This window comes from Hydractinia symbiolongicarpus, chromosome 3, assembly GCF_029227915.1.
Source record: "Hydractinia symbiolongicarpus strain clone_291-10 chromosome 3, HSymV2.1, whole genome shotgun sequence".
In the NCBI taxonomy this organism is placed as follows: Eukaryota; Metazoa; Cnidaria; class Hydrozoa; order Anthoathecata; family Hydractiniidae; genus Hydractinia; species Hydractinia symbiolongicarpus.
This window is the reverse complement of record NC_079877.1, coordinates 28,873,851-28,897,765: the sequence shown is the minus strand read 5'-3', so window position 1 is coordinate 28,897,765 and position 23,915 is coordinate 28,873,851. Positions and strand designations below refer to the sequence as shown.

The following is a 23,915-nucleotide window of genomic DNA, read 5'->3' as shown; positions in this document are numbered from 1 at the left end:
TTAAGGTCCCCATGCCATATGTGTATGTAACGATGGTTGACGCTACCCTCAGAATGAAGGAGACTACTGTACCGATAATTCCTTGTAGGGCAGCACCTGCCTTGCCTACTAGATATTTCAGGAAGTTCCCCAGCCTTTCAACTTGTTTCTCCACAAAGCCTCTTTCACCACCCGCTGCGGCACCAGCAGCACCTGCTACTGCACATCCCCCTCCTGTAACAGAGAGTACAATAGTGCTTATCAACAGCCCAATAGCAGAGACTATACTCGCTATGGTTATCCCCTGTTCCCTGAAGAGTATACGAAGCTTCTCAAGCAGAGTTGTGTTATCTCCAGCGATTTTTAATAGCGTGTCTTTGATATGTCTGAGTTAGGGGTATATGTCAATTGAGAGTATGCCATGTGCTTCCCCTATAGCCTCCTTTTTATCATTGAGATCCTTAATCTCTTTCTTTGTTTTTTCTATCTCCTTTTTAAGATTAGCCTTCTGTCCTTCATCTGCCCCGACCTTCTGCTTTCCAAGTTTTTTCACCCTGCCCTCTGCCTTGTTAATCTCGCTGTCGTATAGGATCATCTTATTTTTCAGGCTTTTGAAGTTACCCCTTAACGTCTGAAGCTCGAGGTCAAGTCCTTTTCTTTTACGTGGAGTGATACCACCCTCATCAGGCCCAACAAACGAAGTGTCTTGTATAAGGCTCTCCGTGGCATCTACAAATTCATCCATCTCCTCCAACGATTCCACCTGAATTTTTTTAGCCTCGGCCTCTATTTTATTATACCCTTTCAGAAGGTTCTGGGCCCTAAATTTACCACCTTTGTTAGGTGTAACATAGTCGACAAACCCCAGGGCTTGCAGGCGATTACTACCCAGGAGTGTTTGTATCTGACCCACGGTTTTTAGGCTACCATCTTGATTCATAAGTACTATTTCCTTGAAGGTTTTTTTACCTTTCACTATTTCCTTTACAATAGGTTGATTCCCATTGTTTTCTCTGAACATATTATAATATTTCGCATTAGGCTGTAACCTCAATTTTTCTATAAGATGATCGTAAAGGCCATCGATCTTTGAATTTAATAACCTTTGCCTCTGCCCTGAAATATTCTCATGCTGTTGTTCCGTTCAAGGCCCCGATGTTCCGGGGAGTTTTGGCGTTCCAGGGAGTTTTGATATAGTATCATCCGGTTTATCTGGATGGCCTCCATCCTCCTCATCATCATTAATATCAATGTCAGGCGCAAATACTGAATTGGTTGGCATTTCTTTTATTTAAGTAATTTCCCTTATATAATAAAACATGAGTGCATTTGGAACGACGTTAGACCCCTATGCAGAGATGAAGCAACGCTTTGGTATAAAAGGCACAAAACAAAGGGTTCAGATAAGTCACATACCTTCAACCATCAACAAGAACGAGGACCTGCGTGTGGATATGCCTAATATGTCTGGGAATGATATTATCTTTTCAGGTAGTCTCAAGCTTCTATTTGACCTGGCGCTGACGGGGACCAAAACGACACGTACCATTGTCAGTAACATTGGTAAAAGCCTAGTAAAGAACCTACGTATCACTTTGAACGGAAACGAAATTCAAAACATATCGGATTATAATATTTTAGCCGTATATAGGGACCTGTAGCTGCCAAAATTTGATAGGGACAACAACCTCATATTGGAGGGTATCAATGCAGATGACGGGGCCATCAGGGCAGGTCAAGGCAACAGGTCATGTGGGAACGGATGCGGAGAAAGCAATCGTGGCGGCATATGGGAACACTTTCTGCGCACCATTAGGCAAGATGTTTGAGTTGACAAAGGACCTACCCTTTTATGCAGCGGGCCTGTACGACAGAATGCAATTCGTAATACATTTTGCGTCGTCAAGGATGGGGGTACGGGATCTGGGGCACCGGCCAAGGCAGCCGATGCCGCGTACGGGATAAACAACATTAGGCTAGAATTTGACAAGCTCAGCCATGATGTCGAGGTATGCAAGATTGGCCCTGCCATATGAACGCATACTCCGTAGCCAGGTGCTTACTATGAAAAAAGCCGACACAAGTTATAACCTCCAAATTGACACACCCTCAAAATCGTTTAAGGGTGTCTTGCTACTCTTCATATACCCTGGAAAGGTGAAGGCTTACGCTGGTGCGAACGACACGTTTTATAACCCTGGGATTGAGAAGGTTAGCGTCACTGACGAGGGAGACCCCATCGATTTGTACTCTCACGCGATGTTACCTAAGGACCATCTTGAACAGATTGTGAACCTCTTTGATAGGCACGACTCAAACGTGACCATTGGGCAGTTTTTTAACGAGAGATACGCCCTGTTTATAGACTTTCGGCGTCTCCCGATAATGGATTGCATAGTAGCGGAAGGTCCCTACAACGTCTAAGTGATGGTATCACCTTACATATCACAAAGAAGGCACACGGAACCGGTGATTTCATAGCTTACGTGTATTTGCTTCAAGACGGCCAGCTGAATGTCCTGGACGTTAGGTGCCAATCCGTGGAGTATTAAACGACCACAACTTGTATTTGTCCTCAGAAGCAAATACAAATCAATATGAAGGATAGCAGGAGATGCTCAAAATGTAAGCACTTTTTATCTTTGGACAACTTTGGGATCAGAGGAAATGGTCAAACGACAGAAATTTAGGGTGCTTATTCTTGCACCGAGTTGCCGACGTTGGCATCGGATCATATAATGCCTACTTATACCATTTTTTCCATGTTCATGGGGATCGTTTTTATCGGCTACACATAGCACGGTGTCATATTGATATCGACGCGGGACGTCTCTATGTCTCTGCCATAGTTCCTTATTATCCTGCTTAAGGACACTAAGCTGCTCATCTCTATCCTCGAGCTCATCACCGAGTGCCAGGAGTTGGTTGTCCCTCTCCTCAATTTCATCATCAGGTATGGCCATTGTCCCATCCCTGTATTTAAGGGCTTGAAGCTGTTCTTTAATTACATCCTGTAATTTTTTCACACCTGCTCTGGCCAGCCATTTGATTAGGCCCACTGCCTTGGGATTTTTTGACCTACGAACAATCTCTAATGCATTATCCAATGTCACGAAGGCATCATGCCCATTTTGGTCTTGTTTTTGGGGGTTGGTGACCAACCAAGCCTATCTCATGGCGTGCAATGTTGGAAATAACTCGATAGCACTCTGCAATCTTTTCGATGCCCAGGAAACGTCCTAAATCGGCTGGTTTGAAGAGTGGTTGGTCCAGGTTGTTAGCCAAGGTTCCGATGGCTCCTGTGTTGAACTTAACTTGTGACGACATCTTTCTATATATCGCGCTTGGCCGGGGGATTTTATAACCGATCATTCGATGATACTCCAACTCCTAGGGTGTTCCAATCTTTAAAAAAGGCACGCATGTTTAGAATTTTTTAGCTCAATTTTGATCTCGCCCCAATCCGAGATGAGATTCGTCTCTTCGTCAATTAGCCTCATATCACTGCGTCGTGGGGGTACCATAAAACAAGGCTTTCTTCTGCCTTCTCAATTTTTTTTTCTCAATTTTTTGGTAATGCCGTATAGCTTTGTGTTAAAAAGCACAGGCTATGCTTGCGATGCCTACCACTGATAGCTAATTTAAGCATGGACTGCCTTTTCTTATCGAGGCTTCCGTCAGCAATGAAGACAATTTCGCTATCCATTCGGAAAGTTGATCCCTGGGGTCTATCAGGAACACATAGCTATCCTTCCAAAGTGAGGCTCTTTCAAGATAGGTGGCATTCCACCGTAGGGTAGAGCAAAGTATCACTGTATTGTGATAGTGGTGCCTGTATTCATTTTCCAGTAGATCCAGGACGCGTTGTGTTTTTCCACAAGACGTCGGACCTGTAAAGATCGCCGTATGCGGATTTCTTACGACACACATTTACTAATAACTCCACTTCCGATTATGAACCTTCGGATATACTCCAAAGCATGACCCACATACCCATGTACCCCGTGGTTATTAACCAAGGACCTTCAACAGGCAGGGCAGAGATTAGTCCCTCCAGCCTTGCATTCGAGGGGTGGTGGAGTACATACTAATTTGCCTTCAAGGCATCGCAATGCATTGCGGTACCTTTTAACAAGTAGTTCCTTCTCTGGGCTATCCCCAATAAGTTTGATATATTTGGGTATAATGTTATATGTGAGTATATCATACAGGATTAGGTGGTTTTCATCCTTTTCAAGCCCCCGAATTTTCCTATCAATAGCAAGGGTCTATTTCAACGTCTTCGTTGTCCCTATTTTTAGGAGTTGCCGCCATTTTCTTGGCTTTAGTCAGGCAGTCTATGCAACTTTTAGTTCGAGCATTGCCCCTAATTTTAAATTTGTGCGGCGGTAATGTATTTTTGCATACCCTACAACATTTGATGTCCATTTACTATGGCATAATGTGCATGTCGTAATGCATTAGTGACTTTGGCAAGTGTTGGGCGATTGAAAGTTTCATCATATCTAAATCGTACCCTTTTATTTACATGTCTTTCATAATTCTCCCAGGTATACCCCTCATTACACTGGACTTGGATATGATCCTGTAGGGGAATTATTAACTGATATGGGGGTTGCATGTAAATGCGACGTTCCGTCGTACCTTTTGATACCCTTCCAAGATCAAGGCAGGGAATGCATGTTTTTGTAAGTTGCCCTTTGCCCTTTGACTTGAACTGGTTCAAGGGTAAGGTTTTTGACATTTATGGCACTCCTTAGCCTCCTCTTCCATTATTTCTATTTACTCCCGGGGGTAAATAGAAACTTCACTGGACGGTCTATTATTGTTTAGGCACAATGGTTGAGGGTAACCACCCTTTGGACACTGCCATTCCACGACTTGCTCTCGCTACTGAAAAATAAACAACCATCTTGAGGACGTCTTTGGTGTCCATTTTTGTAGATGGCCTTGTTATCCCCAGGAACTTTTTACCTGCCATGGCATACGCAAAGGTGAAACTAAGGTCTACCACTGTTTCATTTAGCATATCTAAAATCTCCTTTTCTTTCGGTGTTACGTTACTTGCCATTTTAATAGGTGTCATTTTTTATCAAAATTATTGCATCTTGAAGATGTCAATCTGAGGTCGGGTTTTGTCCTGTTTCCCCTGTTGGGGCTCCGGTGCGGTGTTTTGGGGTTTGTTTTTACCCTTGCCAAACATATACCAGATGCCTACCGCCATGTGATGTGGACACTGTCCATCGACTTGCTGGAAACTGCGGCAGGTTCCTTATCATCCTGTGAGGTACCTTTCTCCACGTTCTTCTTTAAGTCGGCCTTGTTCTTTTGGTTCCATTCGGCAAGTCTCTTGCCGGCTGCCACACGACCCTCGTTCTTCGGTGGTTTTGTTATAACTCTCTCCTCTTGTTCTTGTTCCTCTTCACTCATTTTATTTATAGTGCCGTCTCCGTCGTATCCGCTTCCTTCTCCGCGTTCTCTTTCTTATTGGTACTGATATGTCTTGCCGTATGCCCCGCAATGAGAATAGGTACCAGAAACTTTCTGAAGGTACAATATACCAGTATGCCCAAGTCCGCGAAAGAGTCTTTAATAATAGGGTTATTATTGATATCATTTTTCAGGGCCTTAACGCTATCCAAATTTACAAAATTGTTAACCAGGTTGACATATTGGCATCTCTTAAATCTCATGTTGTACGTACTCGGCATGTACCTTTTCTACCACCTCATCGGGGGCTTTTTCAATGAACCCTTCCGTACACTTCACGTAGGAGATACCCTTTACCTTTGCATAGGGCCTCCTTTAAAATTTGACGCTTATCAATGGGCTTCTCGATATTTGCATATTCTGCAGAGTTGGCTGTGTCGAATACTTGTGCAATATTGGACGACATCTTTATTATACCTCGATATCGAAAAAGTATGTAAGCAATCAGGGCATAAGGCATGAGTATAGCAATATACAAGCATGCCTCCATTTTATCTCCCTGTAGACGCCAGGCGGTAATGGCCTCTTGCAAGCGTCGTAATTTGATCTGGTTGTACAACCCGCTTATCGTCTGCCCTGTTTTGTGCCAACTTGTTCACCTTCTTGGTATATACCTTATGGCCCTTGTTTTGGATCAAGATCTGGCTTTTGTATATGTCAACGCCCTCTGCTATACATCGTTGATAGTCATCGAAGGTTATCGACATCTTTGTGACACACCTCTTCACGCCCTTTGCTTTTCGATCACCGTCTTCCTTGGTAAGGCTCCTAAAGGCGTAGATTTTGGCCCTGAGGGTGATGAACTCTGTCATTATTTCACCACCCAATTCATCCTTCATCAGACCCACAACCTTCTTGTTTTTCCCTATAGGGAGAGGTCTCCTATCATCTGCATTATACGCACTTGTATCGAAGCGTGCTTCAACGTCCTGCTTAATATCATCATAAAAGTCGTGGGTTCGTATATGGTATACGAATAAGTCTGTGTCCATATAGCAGATCCGCAGCTTGCTACCGTATTTGGGCTTCATATAGCCGTAGTGGATCTCGTACATGACTAACTTCAACATATCCAGGATGGCCTGTCCTATATACACCGGCTTGTTCATCTTGATCTCGGTCTTGCCCATTTTAACACCTAAGAGGTGCTTGCTAAACCGGTTTACACCCTTGAAATTCGGCTTCATCACAAGCTCATTGGCAACCAGCTGGATGTTGCAGTGGTTCCGGATATTCTCCATCGTCTTGACAAATACACTTTATCGAACTTGTTTTCGGCAGCCGCTCTCAACCCTGTGTTGTGATCGATGTACCCTTTCAGCCATGCCTTCTGGTTGAACCAGATGACCCTATGTACTTTTTTGAGCTCAAGCCCATGTTTTATAGCCCCATGAAGGGCTCTGATATGCACCACATTTCGACGTTTATCACCCAGATTCAGGACCACCTTCTCAACCTTATGTACCATCATGCGTTCAGGTAGGAACGGTAGCTCATTATGTTTATCGTGCAGCCCTCTTGGGTAGTCTAGATCAACCTCCAATATGCACCCATGCTTGTTCCCTTCAACGAGCTTTCCAATCCGCCTTTCTGTGAAAGACTCAACATTCCGAATCCTTTTAAAGCCATCTGTTGGCAGATCTTGATGCATCGCCCAGCCGTACAAATTGTTGGCGTCGAGGTACTGGAGGTATGCTGATTCAACCTCCGGATCGTACTGGTCTTCCATGTATTTGTTTTTGCTTTGGCATAACGATGTGCAGTTTGGACTATACCTCCACGGATACCTTTTTCGAACATCAATAGCATGTCGGGTCGGTAAGGAGCTCTAACCTTATACCCGTAAATTACAGTGCTGCATTCCATACCAAGCAAGGTGCGCTGTAGAAGTGTGCAGGGTCAAGGCTGTAGCTGTCCAAGGAGACGTCTCGAAACGTGTCGAGAACGTCAGCTAATAGCAGGACCTCTATGGTCAGGTAGATGTCATGGTAGATGTCATGGTGACGTTGTCACCCTCTGGGGTAATGACATCCCATATCTCTTTTGCATAGGTATAGTCCCTATCGCTGATGCCCTTCATATTCAGCCTGCTATGGAATGCATTCTTGGGGGGGGTAGCTCCAACTCTTTGAATCGCTGCCATCAATCCATATACTCATAGGGGTACACACCTTTTCTCAGCATCAGTCTGAAGACATCATCCTTGTCGATAAATTTGGTAATTGATGGTACATTTGCCTTTATCTGGTCCCGATTAAGCTGCTTGGTGGTACTCATTGATTCACAATTTTTACACCAAAACTTTGCCATGTATTCGGCGTCTATGCTCTCGAATTCAATTGTACCAATGAGGTTACTTGCCAACTTATCCAATGATGAGGCCATAAATCGAAAACTAACGATAAACTTGATTTCGATTGTCTTGTACTTCTCGCCATCACCATATCCCATACCTCCAAGAGGTACCTTAATTTTGACGTTGAAAGAGATGTACTTCTCGGTGTTTTCAGCAGTATAGCCAATGTCCTGAGTATTATATTTTTCACCCAATTCCCTTATAAACAGATGGGCGTCTTATCCCGAAAGGTTGTGGAATATCACGGGTATGTGGCTGGGTATCTTGTATTTGAGATTACAGTTATTATGCGCTGCACCCCTATATAACCCGTTATAGTGGCAATGGTCCCTGACTTTACGGTTATTCTTGCCGTCATCGAAGGGTTTTAGGCAGATATGACATTTCGATGCCCCATCATGTTCTCTTTTAAGGATCTCCGCATGTTCTGCTTGGGGTAGGTATTATATAGTCTTTTAATCCTCCAGATGGTTGACAAAGCGGGCAACGCAGTCCTTGCCGCGGTACACCGTTAGAGGATCTGGTACATCCCCATAGGCAAATGTGCTATATGTACACCATCCAGAAAGTACGTGCTTGCTCAGCCTTTTAGTCTTGGTCTCCCTGGCATCCTCTTCCATTGGTATTAATAAGCTTTCAAAATCGGCGTATATTGCAAAGGGTACCTTAAATTGCATCTGGAAATCTCTGTAGAATAACCATTTTTCGGATTCTTCCGGCATTATAATTTTAACAGCCCCGTGGTGTAGGGAACACCTATAACGCTTATCCCTCCATTCGGCTGTGGGAAAGCCCTGTAGGCAGTTTAGGCAGAAGTGCATTGCATTCATATTACTTGAGATCTCTTGGCCCAGGAGCCTCGATAAACTTTTGACAGCTGTATAGTGAGTCTTTTTATCATCTGCGATAAGCAATAGGGTCACCACCTTGGCACGTCCGTTGTGCACCGATCGACGTAGGATGTTGATCTTTTTTTCCGTTATGTATAAGACGTTTACCGCAATCCCCTTGTTGTTCTCCTCAAACTTATATATGCTTTTGATGCTTGTCGGAAACTCTATACCCTCCCAATTGTATAGGCCTGCGTAGGTTTCACCCTGCCTATTCTTTGTGAGTCTTTTTCAATCTCCTCATGATGCAGGGATGCTATAACAGCCCATTTGAAGCACTCCTCATCTTCATTTTTTGGATTAAGAATTGCCTTTTTCGAAGCTATCCACTTAGGTAGTTTGATGTACGATGAGCCTCTTGTTAGTTTCAATTTATGGAAATCTACATCAAGGTGTAGTATTCGACCGATTGTAAAGCCACTTTTGGGGAATGCCGGGTTTTCCACATGTGTTTTAACTTGGGCAAACATAGTATTCAGCATATCATCTACGTTGCTACCCTGGAATACTGAGGCCATATTACTATGTAATGTCTTTTTCGCCTCCTCATAGTCTTTGGTTCCCTCTATTGGCTTTCTCCAATGTATCCATAGTGACAGCTGTATCTTTGCCGACCCCATATTATTTACCTACTCCTCAACCAAGGTTTTCACGTTTGGTCGCACCATCCCTATATACCCGTCGACGGCCGCTCCTCCTATACCGGGAATGCGGAAACTTCAGAAGGTTCTATGGTGGGCATGCTTATGTTCCTGGGGGGTAAAATCTTGTCCTGGCTGTTCATGTAGATAGTCCTCGTTAGCCTCCTATTCGAGCTCATCATGCAGCGTAGGTCTTGTATTTGCTACCCTGGGATAGATCTCCATCACCCCGCGTTTGAATTTTCCATAATTACTCATGACCCCTTCTTTTATAGGCTTTGGGACAGCATCAACTAGCCAGTTGTAACATTCCTGCATCTTATCCCTTACAATGGAATGATTTTTCGACAGTTCCTGTTTCTCGAAGGCGTCCATCTGAGATGGGGGTAATACCCAGTTGCACCATTCTCCGATTTTACCCCCGATAGTTGGACGGGTCTTGGCCATCTCCTGTTCCTCGAAGATATCCATATCCCCCGGTACTATGGGCTTAGCCAGTTGTTTAGGCGGCCTCTAAGTATACTGCAGTACATCCCCCGTTGGCTTAGCTGGAAGCCTTTTAGGTGGCCTCTATGGTACATCCTCTAAGCTAATTAATTTACCTTTACGTAGCTTATAATACCCTGTTAATCCACGACCTTTTGCAATATCACGAAATTGTTTGACTGTTTTTGATTCCATTCTCTCTTTATTATATACAATTCTTTTGTTTGTCGGAGGATTTCATTCTGCTCGACCTAGCGTGGTTATTTCCCTCCGAGATGTGCGTGTTGATTCTTAGGGAATTGTGCTAGAAAATATTGGACCTCTTATTCTACATTGATGACTTCATCTGTAGTGAATACTAGGTCCTATGTAGATTAATATGGGATGGTATAGGATGGTGCCGGATTAATAGAGATTGTCGTTGATTTGCTATGACGTCACTGTTGTACGCGCATGCGACTGCGCCAGAAGAAACATTTTCCCATCTCTAAGTTTACTCATCATGAGGTTAGATTAAAGCTTCTATGTTTTTCTATATTTTCCATTTTTGTGTTCTGGGAACGAGGTTGTATCGCATTCGAATATGAATGTAATTACAAGCTCGTGAGCTTGTATTAAAACGCAAATGTGTCCTACAAGAATGGAAATTTTTGCCTCTCTGAGCACCGACACGGGAGTAGTCGTGTGTTCGAATCTCATCTTGGTAACTATTTTTACTTTTTTTTTCTTTTTACTATCTCGCCCGCGAGGACGTGTTTACAGACTGACCTAACGAAAATTGAAATTTCGAGAAATTTTCTATCAATATTATTGCCTATCCGAATAGCAAAATACATCGTGTCTAACTTCAGCTTTTTATAAACTTTTTGGCGAGGTTGTTTGCGTATATCATACGTCTTGTTTGAATCTAAAATGTAAAAAACAAACTGTTGATGTGGAAATATTTTTTCAAAACGAAGAAAGACGTTTAATGATATAACATCACAAAAAGAATTGATTGGAAGTGGCTATACATTTTTAATTCGTTCTCTTTGGGATGAAGCGAAGTTTAGTAATCGAAGTAAAAAACTGATTTGACTTTTATTCAAAAAAGAAGCTAGCTAGCGACCTAACTGAGAAAGCGAACAAAAAGCAGGTGTGTATTATTTGATAGAAAAATGAATTTTGGTGTATAACGATTTTTTAACCGTTTCTTTCAGAGCTAAATTTATTAAGTTTGTTGTTGTGTCTCGAGCTGAAAAATATTTTCTTTAAAGATAAATAACTTCTATATATACAGAGGTGTGGCACTCAAGGGCTAAAATATGCTGATATCAGCAGCAAAAATCTGAAAATCATAAGGCAGAACCACATTTTTGTAAAATCACCCAGGGTTCCTCAACGTTGTCCATCATATTGGCTAGCGCTGAAACTTGTGAACGAGACGCAGTTGGAAGCTAAGGAATCGTGGCTTCGAACTGAAGACATGCTAAGAAATGCCAAGAGTGGTGATAGGGAAAGAAGAGGAAGTCTTAAGTAATTTTTTTTCATTGGATTTACAAGAATTTCAGGTACCCCACAATGAGAAGTAAAGAACAGAAATGCCTTTCTGATGTCTGATGATGAGGGATGGTCACATCTGGATAATATTTATTTTATGATTTTAAGCTACCTAGCTAGCTAGTACCATGCCAGTACCCCCGGGGTACATTTGTTATTAAATAATTAAGTGATAAAGTACAAGAGCTAAATATATTATTTTTATGTAGCTAGCTACACACAATATTTTTCAAAGCATTCTGTCATTTTAAATAAAGATAGCTACCTGCTATCAATTTGGACCTCCCATAACAGTAAACAGTCAAGACTTGAGTATATAGCTAGTTAGGTATGCAAGGCATTGCATGTTGGTTAAATTTGTCACGACAAACAGAAACCTATATTTCATCAATAATTTTCTGCAAATGTTCAGGTTTCTTTTATCGAACAGAAACCTATTTTTCATAAATAAATTTTTGTGGATTTTCGGACTTCTTTTATGAAATAACAAAATTTTGGAAGGTATAGCCAGACGTATTATTCGCTTGGAGCCGGAAGACCTAAAGCCTCCAGGTTAAAATTTGTAAAGGGTAAACTGCGTCACACGGAGGACACTTAGTGTAATGTGTTACAAATTCAGTGGAGCGCTTATAGCATTAAAGGTATAATACATTTTTCATAAACCAACATTCACAGGACTTATGATGAAGCCTATTGTTACTTCTGCAAAGCAAATACAGTTGTTTAGCAATTTTCATTTTGCATAATAAGTTCCTGTAGATATTCAAAAATTAATTGTGAGTGGCACCAGGCTGAGCGATTAGTACAAGTAAACGTGTTGCAGATCCAGGTGGACAAAAAAATAACTTCTAACCACTCTGTATTTATACGGCATAAAATTTAGATTATGTATTTGGCACCGTGCCTTAGAAGCTCATTCCCACTTTCTCTGAGCTGGATAAGATATATCCTAAACCTGGGACACATTTTATCAGTTTGAATTATTTTAAATCCTGAGAATCACTTTGAATGTTTTCTGTACACATGGCTTGTCAAGATGATATGCTGTCAAAAACAGTTTATTGGCGTCTCCAAAAATGGCTAAATTCAGGAACTCAAAAACTATGATAGTAGCAAAAACAATTTTGGGTTCATTTCATCAAACTGGTCTAAAAACATGTAATACTAAGTTTCAAGTCATTATTTCAATTTTTATTGAAGTAATAGGACTTTTACTTAGTATAGTTTTAGCATAGTTTTCATACCGCTGACACCAAAATGGCTGCAGGGACTAATCGGCTTGAAATTAATTTACAATATTTTTCTCTTTATGTGTTTTTTTTCCTGGAAAAGTTGTTGCATAGCTTATGTTTATGACATTATGATAAGGACGAAAAAGTTACTGTGCGAAATGGGTTTTAAACCTTACAAATTTCCAGCGAGAAATTTGAAAACTAATAAATGACAAAATCGCAAAAGTTCATCTTAAAAATTTTCAATTTTTGTTAATGTAAAAGTAATCCACTTGAAAAGGTTTCTGAGTTTTTTTATGAAGAAATCTTCCATATTACCCATATGGGGTAACTTGATAAACAAAGAATTTTCCCGCAGGTGTTCTGTAGTATGTGTAATATAATTTTAAAAACTGTGATGTAATTTTCTTCTTAAGGTTACTGTAAAGGAAAAAACTCACTTGATGAGTAGTTTTTTTTGTTTCTGAATGCTTGATGAAAGACTTTTTTGATGGTGTTATTTTCGTGAGATGGTAATTTTCCAAAAAGAAAATATAATAAAATAAACACACACCAATTTTTTTTCACCGTACATTTTAGAATGGCTTCTTTTTCCGAACGCGTGGTCGCAGATTTCCCGTTTTCGCACCATTATATCCAACATAAATTAAATTCCAAAAGGTTCCCGGGTTTTTTTTCTAATAACGTCGTTATGGAATTATTTGTAATTATATATAATCATTCAAAAAAATGCATATTTTTTTCCTTCTGTCGTCATAATTCGCTAATCAACAATTTATACAAAAAAATCCGGGAACCTTTTGTGCATAATTCAGCTTTTTATTACCGAAAATTTCAATGAGCCAATAGGAAGCTTTCGGAAAAAGAGACCGCAAACGTAAAGGCATGTATGCGAAAATTTACTAACGAGATATTTGTTTTTAAAGATTTTCGTAGGTGTTATAAAAATGTGTGAACTGAGTATGCAGAAAGTGATAGAAGTACGAACTTTTTCTTTATGCTGAATATGCGTGCACGCTTCAGAATTATTAACAGACAGAAGTCAGGTTTACAAGAGACAGTTCATATGCATATTCCTTAACTTTGATTTTTTTTAATTCGATAGTGAAAGTAAACTATCCAGAAAATATTATTATGCATATTTTTGTACGGGAGTTCCATATTATGCATAATGGTTACAAAAAATATGCTCAACTCATTTTGCACATATTTTTTCAAAGGTGTGAAGGATATAACATCTCTAAAAAGGCTTTTTCCAGAAAAAAGGGATGTTCCAAATGTTTTCATAGAATATAAAATATGTCATTGGAAAGAGAATTTTTTTTTCTGTGTGTTATGAATTTTTTGCAAAAAACCTAAAAAATAAATTGTTTCCTTTACAGTAACCTTAAGTTTTGACTTTAAACCGAGCTAAAAATCTCAGCCTTGTCCTTTCATACTTAGTCTAGCTAGCTATAGCGAAAAAGTTTAATATTTAAACTTGACTTATTTTATTAAGTAATAAATGCTCGTTTAATCCGTCATCAAACCTAGTTTGTAGTTGGAAGAATGCTAAAAAATGTGGAAATGGAAGAATAATTAGCTAACCAAAGGTAACCACAATAATCTGTCTGGAAATGATGCTTAGCTATCTAGATTTTGCTCCAAAAAATTATCTTTGCTCAAACTTTCTAACATTTTCCTTAAAACTCCAAAATGTGCCTAGCTCTGCACTCTCTTCCCCTAAAAGACAGAAATTTTTCTCCTCCAAAAAATTTGTTATGACGTCAAACCGAATCGCCGAATAGGGTAGCTAAGCTACCTGCAAGAACAACATCAAAAACAACGTCGAGGCTGTTCTCTTTTGTAAACAAAACCAGTGGTATTTTTGTAATAAGTACCAAATTTTATGTCTGCATTTCTTGCGCTTATGAGTGTAACCAAAGTGCTCTGTACGTAAATCCTAAAAATTTATGTCATTGGCTCACTCTTTACGAATGACACCACATAATAAAAAAACCGTGCTTTGCTATTTCCCCTAACCTCTACCGAGATTTGGTTGTGATATATATCAGAATTAATTATCTTTAAGCACTTATTTTGTAGCAATATACTCTGAAAAATGGGTCAGAAGTTTAGAATATCCTAAAAATATGTCTAAGCTTGATAGTTTTACATATGAACATTTGTATGACGCAGGTTTACTTTTTTTATTGTATATCAAACTAACTGAACTTTTTTGTGTCCATGCAATAGACCGTTAAATGTAGTACATGTACATGTAGAGGCTGAAACTAAAACTGTAAAAATTAATTTTTCTGTTGTTAGTGTTTTTAACACTACCCATTGTGTAACAAACCTAAAACCTAAACTTAAATTGTTAAAGTGTTGATGTCGTCATAATAAATCTAAATGTAAACAAAATTAAATCTTGTTTACATTTGTTGTTTACATCTGTTACGTTACGGTTGTTTGAAATATATTCGATTCTTAAATTTGAAAACACTGCATTGTTATCTTCTTTGATTTTATGCGTGGTTTTCTAAATTATAAGTTTGGGTCTGTTAAAGCAAACTGTTCTTTTAATATTTTGGATTGAAATATTTCGTTAGATATACAATATACCAAATGATTCAAGTTTTTATATTTCTGTTTTATGTGTTTTGAACTATTAATTTCTTATGTTTTGAGTATAACTTTGGAAGGTTTGCCGTATGCAATAGAATGAATAGCTGACTTTGTATGACTTAACGAAAAATGTTGGATTGTTTTTTAATGTTTGGTATCCTTTTTTCCCTGTTGTACTTCTGGAATGGCAAAGCAAGTATATAGTTTTAGCGTATTTCGCTTTGTACGTAACGGTTGTTAGACGCCTTTGATTTTTTTGGACATTTTCCATTTTTATTTTATAATTTTTTTTATAATTTTTTTTTGTTGCATATGCTTATATTTCTAGATATTTTTTTCACCGGTTATAAACATAGAATAATGCAGATTGTGAGCAACCTCGATCCCAGGGCTTTTTTTCTGTTTTTGCCATCCCGTTATAAAAGAGACAAAGAGCTCAGGGTTGAGGTTGAAATGTGAGTTTTGAAAATTCAAAAACTGTGTTGTATGTTTTATTTTTGTTATCCCTTATATCGGTTTAATGAGAGATTCAGTGGGTTCTTCCATGGGGATCCACTAGTGTATATAATAATACGCTTGTGTGAGTAACCATGTAAGTCCACGAAATGCAAAGTACGGGTCACTTTCTAACGACGTGGCGTTACGCTTAAATTTACCAAGTTAAAAAAAGCGCAAATCAGGGGGAATTGAAACTTTTAATTCTTTTTTTTTCGTTATTCTAAAAAATAAAACTCATTTTTTTAGCATTCGGTTAGTCTTATATATTAATTCCCTTGCGTGAGTAAAACTGTGAGTCCACGACATGAAAATCACGGGTCACTTTTTTATGAAGTGGCTGTACGCTAAAATTTAACTAAAAAAGTTAGGGCTGTACTTCATAGAAATCGCACATAGCGTGTAAATATATAACCCGCAGCTAATAACTATATAAATATATAACCTTAGGCTTAAAAAAAATTATAAGAGCATATATATATATAGGTATCGCTATATATGAAACGGTATTAGATATTCACAAAGCATACGGACTGTTAAATGAAGTTCCCAGCATAGAACGGAAAATTTTGTGATTACGAAAAACATGGTTGTTCTTTTTGTATTCTCTAATCTTTTAATTAAAAATAAATCTTTAAAAAAACATTTGAAGAAGAGCATGGTTTTATAAATTATTCATACCAAGGTTCTGTAAGGTTTTTTCATGTTTTTTTTCAGTTTGGATGATGTTATTGATGCCAGACATGTTTTATAGCTAGTTTCATAAAGTAAGTAAGTAAGTAAGTAAGTAAAGTAAGTAAATACATTTATTTGTTAAGTTAGATTACAAAAAATAAACTTTTTAAAAAAAAAAAATTGTCTAGAGTATAAATAATGCAATAATCTAACCTAACAGGAGAGCTAGTCAAATAGATAAATCTAATCAAGAACTAGCCCCCCTGTCAACCAAAAAAATAAGATAGACATATATATATATACGTAGTAGAAATAAATTAGAAGACAAAGACAAAACAAACAAAAAAACACAAGAAAAACAAACAAAAAAACACAAGAAAAACAATCAATGAATGAAATAAGATAAACAAAAATTAAACAAAATTAAATAAAAAATATAGCTATATATATACAAAAAATGAATAACTAATTAAACTTAAATTTAAATTTAAGTGTAGCAAATAAATTATTAGTTTATATATATTCCTTATAAGTATTTACTTAACAATTGATTTGTAATTATTTTTTTGCACTGGTTTTTGGATAGTGATGACAGCTTTTTATCACTGTGTTGGTTATTAATTGTATTCCAGCAACGGATTGATTGATATTTTATACTATAAATTCCATACCAAGTGGTACTAACATTTGGAAGTATTAGGTTATTGTTTGATGCATTTCTAGTATTATGGGTATGAGTATTTGCAACCAGAGTGAAAATGCCTTGCAGAGGTTTAGGCAAATTTTTATGATAATGATCATACGCAAATAAAAAGTCTTTCAGCTTAATTGTGTCAGGAAAAGTAAGTATTTTGGATTTATTAAATAATAGAGAAGTAGGGCTGTTTGCAGTTTTGAAGTTCATAATTTTAATTGCTTTATTTTGAAGGGAGATAATTCTATTCAGGTAGATGCTTTTGTTATGTCCCCATATTTGACATCCATAAGTTAGATGTGATATTAGCTATTAGCTGCTGTAGCTAGCTAATGTTAGCATTAAACTAAAGACTCCCAGTATACCTAGCTAACCTGTGAGTTTTGTGTTGCTCTTGTATGTAGCTAGGTACTGTAGTTTATCTTAGGACTCTTTTTTATGCAAATATATAATGTATTTTTTCACATTTTGTGTAACTAAACATCGGTTGCATGCAATATGACAAAAGGATTTTTATTTAACATGCAGTAATTCTGATGTTCTAGATGTTTTTACTATGACATTTTGTGTTTTTTTAAAAAAACTTTAAACCATTTCGAGAGAGTTACTACATGCTTACACCAAAAAAACCTGTTTTTGAAAATTCTTAATCGATAGAGGTTTTTGACAGTATGTGGAAAATTTACGTTGCTTTTTTATATTTTTGATTTTGTTGCAGTACTTACATGGGTTTTTGATTTGCTTTTCTTTTGAAATTTTGTGTTAACTTTTGTGGCACAAGGATCATGCAATATACCGAAAGAATTATTTTTTGTAGAATTTGACTTTACACCTTGCAAGCTTTTTATGTTTTTATATTAAAATAAGAAATTCAACTCTAACATTATACATATGTTCCCACATTATATATAGATATAAATTCCCACAAAACCCATCAAATGTTATTAACCCAGAAAAATTTCCTGGTTCTTTTTTTAGTTTGCGAAGTTCTTTTCCTGCAAATATTCTGAAAATAAAGTTCAGAAATTACTTATTTTTATAATGTAAATTCAATTTGTTTCAAATGTGGTTTTTACATTTTCATGTAAGAGGTTGTGGGTAAAGACATAAATCAGCATGCTAAAAGAACTCCCTTTTTTAAATTTAGAATTACTAAACACAACCATTTTTTTACATTTAGTGTAAACTTTTGTGCGTATGGCCATATTTAATACACCAAAAGAGCTACTTTGTTGATTTCAATTTTATATTCTTTCTAAGTTATATTTTTCTTTTTTTTTGACATTTTGAATTAACTTATTGTTGTAGAAAGCATATAATATACAATATATGCATATAAAAAATGGAATTTCGCAAATTTCTGTTTTACCACTCAATTTTTACATTTTATGTAAATTATTTGGGACAGAATGGTATGAGCTAGACCAAAATACCTGATCTTAGTTGTTTTTAATTTACAGGCTGTACCTGTGAAACTTTAATGGGAACATTTGGTGGAAGACAATGGCATGCCATATACTGATAGAACTGATTTTTGTTGTGTTAATAGATGTTAAATCTGAACCTCTTTGACATTTTATGTTAATTTTGCGAGAAAGGACCATATATACACAAAAGAAGAATTCGATTTTACACCTTGCAAGCTGTGTTTTTCTATATTTTGTATAAACTCTTACCAGGGAGGACTCTGTGCAATATACCGAAATGACTGATCCTTCTCAATTTAAATTTGATGCGTTCCAAATCACAGTTTTTTAAAATTTTGTGTAAGATTTAATGGGTAGGGACAAGATGCAAAATGTCAAAAAACTGATTTGTTTGAATCAGAAGCACTCCCTACAACCATTCTTTCTTTTACAGTTTGGGAAGCTTTTGTGGGGAAAGAGTATATGCAGTATCATCGAAATACTGATTTTCTTGCAAACTGTTTTTCTTTGGCATTTTGGATTAAAATATTGTTTTAGAGAGCATATGCAGTAGATAGGTGTACCAAAATAATTAAATTTTGCAAACTTTGATTTTGTTGTTACCTCTCATTTTTTACATTTTAATTAAACTTTTGTGGGAGACCGTCGGTATGCGAAGGACCAAAATAAGAGATATTAGTATTATTAAGAATTTGTATTTTATGTTGCAAATTTGGTGCAAAAATGGACATAAAATGAACTTATAGATTGATTGCTGTTGTTTAACATGACTCATTATGACTTTTATATATAATTTATGAAAACATTTGTGACAGAATACTATGTGAGATTTGAAATTTTGTTTACTTTATTGATGGTATAACAGCATGCAAGTTGCTAAAAGAAGTGATTTTTATTAATTTCAGGTTTAAACACCTTTTTTTGTTGTTGACATTTTCTCTAAAGTTTAGTTAGGAAGGACCGTATTCAATATATCAAAAAACGTTTTAACACCTTAGATAAAAATTTCTACTTACGCACAATTTATTGTTTATTTTTCACATTTTGTGTCAACCTTTGGTAGGGTTTGCAATAAACTAACTGATTTTAACATATACAATGAGAGAGATTTGGGTTTGACATTGATCAGCTTTTTTTGTATGTGACGTTTTGAGTGATTTAAGTTTTATGGGTGAGATGTAATTTGAAATGCTTTTGAAAACTTCTTTCCGAATAATTTTCGCATTTGTCAGATGGTCAGAACAGTAATTTTAGTAGATTTAGATTTTAAATGTTACATATATACTGCAGTTGTTGGATACCTTTATTTTTTTTGGTCATTTATATAATAATGCAGATGTAAGATGCTGTATTGTTTGTTTTGTGATGGACGTATATCTGCTACACAAATTAAATGAGAATACAGTGGATTCTTCCACGGGAAACAGCTACTATATACTAAATACCAAAGTATGTGAAGTCTTCGCGCACACAGGTTCTATATACCACCTACAAAATTAATAGCAGTCTTGTAATCTATTGTTGAACTAAATAAAATTTACCTAGAATCCTGTGGAATTCTTAATAGGTGTATAACAACCCAAAATGTGCGGTAACTTTGTTCCCAGCATAATAGTCATTTTGGTGTGAGAGATTGCGATAAAGGGAGAAAGAGCCCCACATCTAAGGCTGATCTGACCCAAGTTGATCTTATTGTTTGTTCATTTTTGACAACGATACAATTTTCTAATCTTATATTTTATCTGCGTCATCTTGATAACAATGAAGCCGTCGAAAGCATTTCCAAATTACTTCACACATGACCCATAATGCAGCACCCGCGGTAATGATAAACGAGACAATTTAATTTTCCCTTACGCACCTAAAAGTGTTCGAACGTGTGCCGTCAAGAAAAAAATAAGCTTGGGAACGAGGTTTCCCCTAGTCATAATAAACTAGAGACGGGACGACGAAGTCATCACAAGAATATTTTTTATTATTATTAAGCAAGCGCTAAGATTAATTCCCGCGAAATATAGTTCCCTGATGGAACAGCGCATAATAAAACTTGATCAAATATAAACCTGATTGTTTCTAATCCTTTTACCGGTAACAAAGCGGCAATACCCCTACTTATACAAAGTTTTTAAAGCTTACCTGGATAGCGATAATCTTGTCATTTTAATTTCACATCAGCCCAACTGTTACTGACTTTTACTGAACCCTATTTATACAAATTTTTGATTTTTTTTAACTAGCCGCCCCAATTTTATTATTATAAAGGGTTATTACGGAGGAACAATTTAGCAATCTATATTCAAATGATAACTTCATAGCAAGATTGTTATTGTAAGAATATGTTTTACCCTGCCAATCATTTTCTTTCGTGATATAATATATTTTTACCAAAAGAAAGATAATTCGACCCAAATTTGGTAGATAGTCAACAAGCGACATGCGATAAATATCGAGCTCGTAAAATACAGAAGCAACATCAAGCATCAGACAAAACCTTGTGTGAAATCAACACTTATTATCAAAAGTTGTGTAGTAAGAAAGACATTGACTAAAGCAATAGTGCCGAAAATAAAATCTTATTTCAAGAGGACGAGAGCCAAGGTACAACGAGTTTCACTTATGTCAGCATGCTTGTTGTTTTCTTGCACCCAATTCTTACATTAGCCAGTCAACATTCTCAGAATACTCACCGCAATCTTGTCTCTTACTGCCCAGAGCTGCTTGAGCAAAATTTAAAGCGAGTGAAATTGTAGCTAGATCGTCTGTCTAATTAATAGTACACATTCATTACCATTAAAACTCTCAGAGATGAATTACTTACTGACCTAAAGAGAAATTTGCATTAATTTGGTGGCTAAATTTAATCTCGTTTAAAACCCGTTAATACTATATCAGTAGAAGGTCTAAGTGGAGCGTTTGTCTTATCTTATCTAAGTGTGTATTCCTTTAAAAAAATACGATAATCATTAAAATGAAACAAAAATTTAAAAACAGGAAGAAAATTTTTGTTTTGTATTTTCAGTAATCATCTTTGTTTTAGCGTGCATGTGAGCATGAAATAGCTAGCTAGCTATGTTATGCCTTGTTTGCATTTCTTAAATTTCACTTCTCCTTATTTAGTTCTTTAAATAAAGAATTTGCATACTAATGTTTTTTTGTCTTACTTCAGTAGATTCAGATGTACTAATTAATTCCTTATTTAATCAGCTCTAAATTTTTGCCATTACTGCAATTTTTAATTGCACATGGTTGTAATTTTATTGTTTTACTAAATGGTAACAAAACATATAAAAACTATGCTAAACAAATCAAAATCAAAACATTAATTCCTAGTAAGTTTATTTACTTTTTTCATTGTTTTTTTGTAATAACTACCTAGCTATAAGTTCTGCTAGCTAGCAGAACTTTTTGTTGTCTATACCTTGAATTACTTTTATTTATCTTAATTTAGGCTACTTCTAAAGAAGGAACAACAAGAAGATAAACATCGACATAATTACAATGGAGATAAAAGTAGTATCCGATGAAATCATTAAGCTTTCTTCAAAATCTGCAACAAAAGAAAGCATTTGGTTAAGTGTTTTAGATGTCTGCCAACCAAAGGTTTATGTAAACTTTTGTTACTTTTTCAAAAATGATGGAACAGATGGCTCCTTTTCTGTCAAAAAAATGATAGATGGTTTGAAAGTGACCCTTCAAGAATATCCTGAAGTGTGTGGTAGCATTGAATATACTACCAGTGGTGGAGTCCTGAATTTTGATAATCATGGTGTGAAATTAATAAATTCAAAGGCCAATTTTTCTTTCAAAGATGTTGAAGCTGTTGGTTTTGAAATTGAGAAATTACCAGAAAAAGACATCTTTCTTCCTGAGCTTCAAGGATTTTTGTTAGCAAAAGATGCATTTCTTTTTATTGCACAAATTATTTCACTTACTGACGACTCGCTTATGTTGGTGGTAAGCTTTCACCATGTTCTCTCAGATGCACATGGTATATTTCGTTTCATGAATGCATGGGCTTCTGCCACAAAACATGGCCACGTTGGGACATATTCTAACAATACTGACCGGTCTTTATTGGTAGGAAATGGCGAAAAACCTACCTCTTTGCTTGACCGAGGATATATTTCTTTAACTGGACCTCCTCCCCAAATGCCCTCGTTAGGTAAAATGTCAAAATATGAGTTTTTTATTTCTTTTGCAAAGTTGGACTCTTTAAAGGAACGATTTTCTGAAGATTTGCCCGGGAATATGTACTTATCTAAGAATGATATTTTAACTGCTATCATATGGAAAGCTACGGTGGCTGCTAGAGTACAGAAAAAATGCGAAACGACAATGATTGCAACTGTTGTAAATAGCAGAAAACGATTTGGTCTTCCAGAAGGATATTTTGGAAATTGCGTTCCTTACCTTTGTAAAAGATTACCAGTAAAAGATGTCTTAAATATGTCTTTGAAAGAAACGTGTTTACTGTTACGAAAAAATTATGATGTTATGTCGAAAAATTATGTGCAGGATCTGATGAATTGGCTTCAAAATCAAGAATCTCTCATGAGTATTATGCCATCAGTGAATATTTTTACCAATGATCTGTTGTTTTCGTCTCTTGCACAACACCCTATGTACGAATGTGATTTTGGACTGGGTAAAGCACATCTTATCCAACCAGGAGGAGGTCCCATGTTGCCAGGCCTTATTTGGATATTCCCAACACCTGAAAATGATGGTTTGCGTTTTCAATATTGTCTTACAGCAGAAGAAATGGCTGAATTTTTGGCGAATGACTATGTAATGGACACAATAGACATAGTTCGTAAAATATAAAAATTTCTTAGATAACCTAACTTTTAACACAAATTTAATATTATTTAAGTGTTTCTTCTTTGTTTTTGTCCTTTGGTCAACAATAATTGTAACTTGTGTGAAAAAATAAAAATATGTCATTTTTAATTGTAGTCTTTTTCCTATTCCTATTCGTTTGTTGATGACGACATGTGTAACTATAGAATTCTTTTCTACGTCTTGAAATACTTTTCTTGAAACCATTGACCCGTTGTTGTATGTACGAGATGCATCTGGCAGAGAATTGAAAGAAATAGAAATATGATATCCGTAATTTTCTGAAATTGCGCTCCCGACAGGGCTTCTTTTTCGTTTATTGATAAAGGACTAACGCAAAAGAAGTAGCTATGGTACAGCCCAGTCACACTACTCACATATAGTGGGTAATTTTGAAAGAGCTGTTTGTCTTGCTTATCCAGATTTACCCTAAGAGTTTGAAAGTTAGACGAGCATAGATGACATGACGAGTGAACTCCTTCTAGCCTATCTAAAAACAGATGACGAAAAGTAGTTAGCTTACTGGCTATCGATACGGTACACACTTGCATTCCTGCCTACTGGT

The 23,915-nt window shown here is 36.8% G+C and overlaps 1 protein-coding gene across 3 annotated transcripts in view; it reads left to right on the top strand.

Annotated features, from left to right (window-relative positions):
• Nucleotides 1-23,461, top strand: part of LOC130636699 (uncharacterized) — a 33,921-nt gene extending 10,460 nt beyond the window's left edge. Inside the window, exons 1-2 of one of the 3 annotated variants that reach the window (XM_057446514.1) lie at nt 14,820-21,109; nt 21,960-23,461. In XM_057446514.1, coding sequence (XP_057302497.1) covers nt 22,010-23,335 — 1,326 coding nt within the window. In that variant the 5' untranslated portion in view covers nt 14,820-21,109; nt 21,960-22,009 and the 3' untranslated portion in view covers nt 23,336-23,461. Of the gene's footprint in view, nt 1-14,819; nt 21,841-21,959 lie in introns of those variants that run through there. The other 2 variants (XM_057446513.1, XM_057446515.1) reach the window with 2 other exon arrangements.
• The last annotated feature ends 454 nt before the right edge of the window (nt 23,462-23,915 follow it).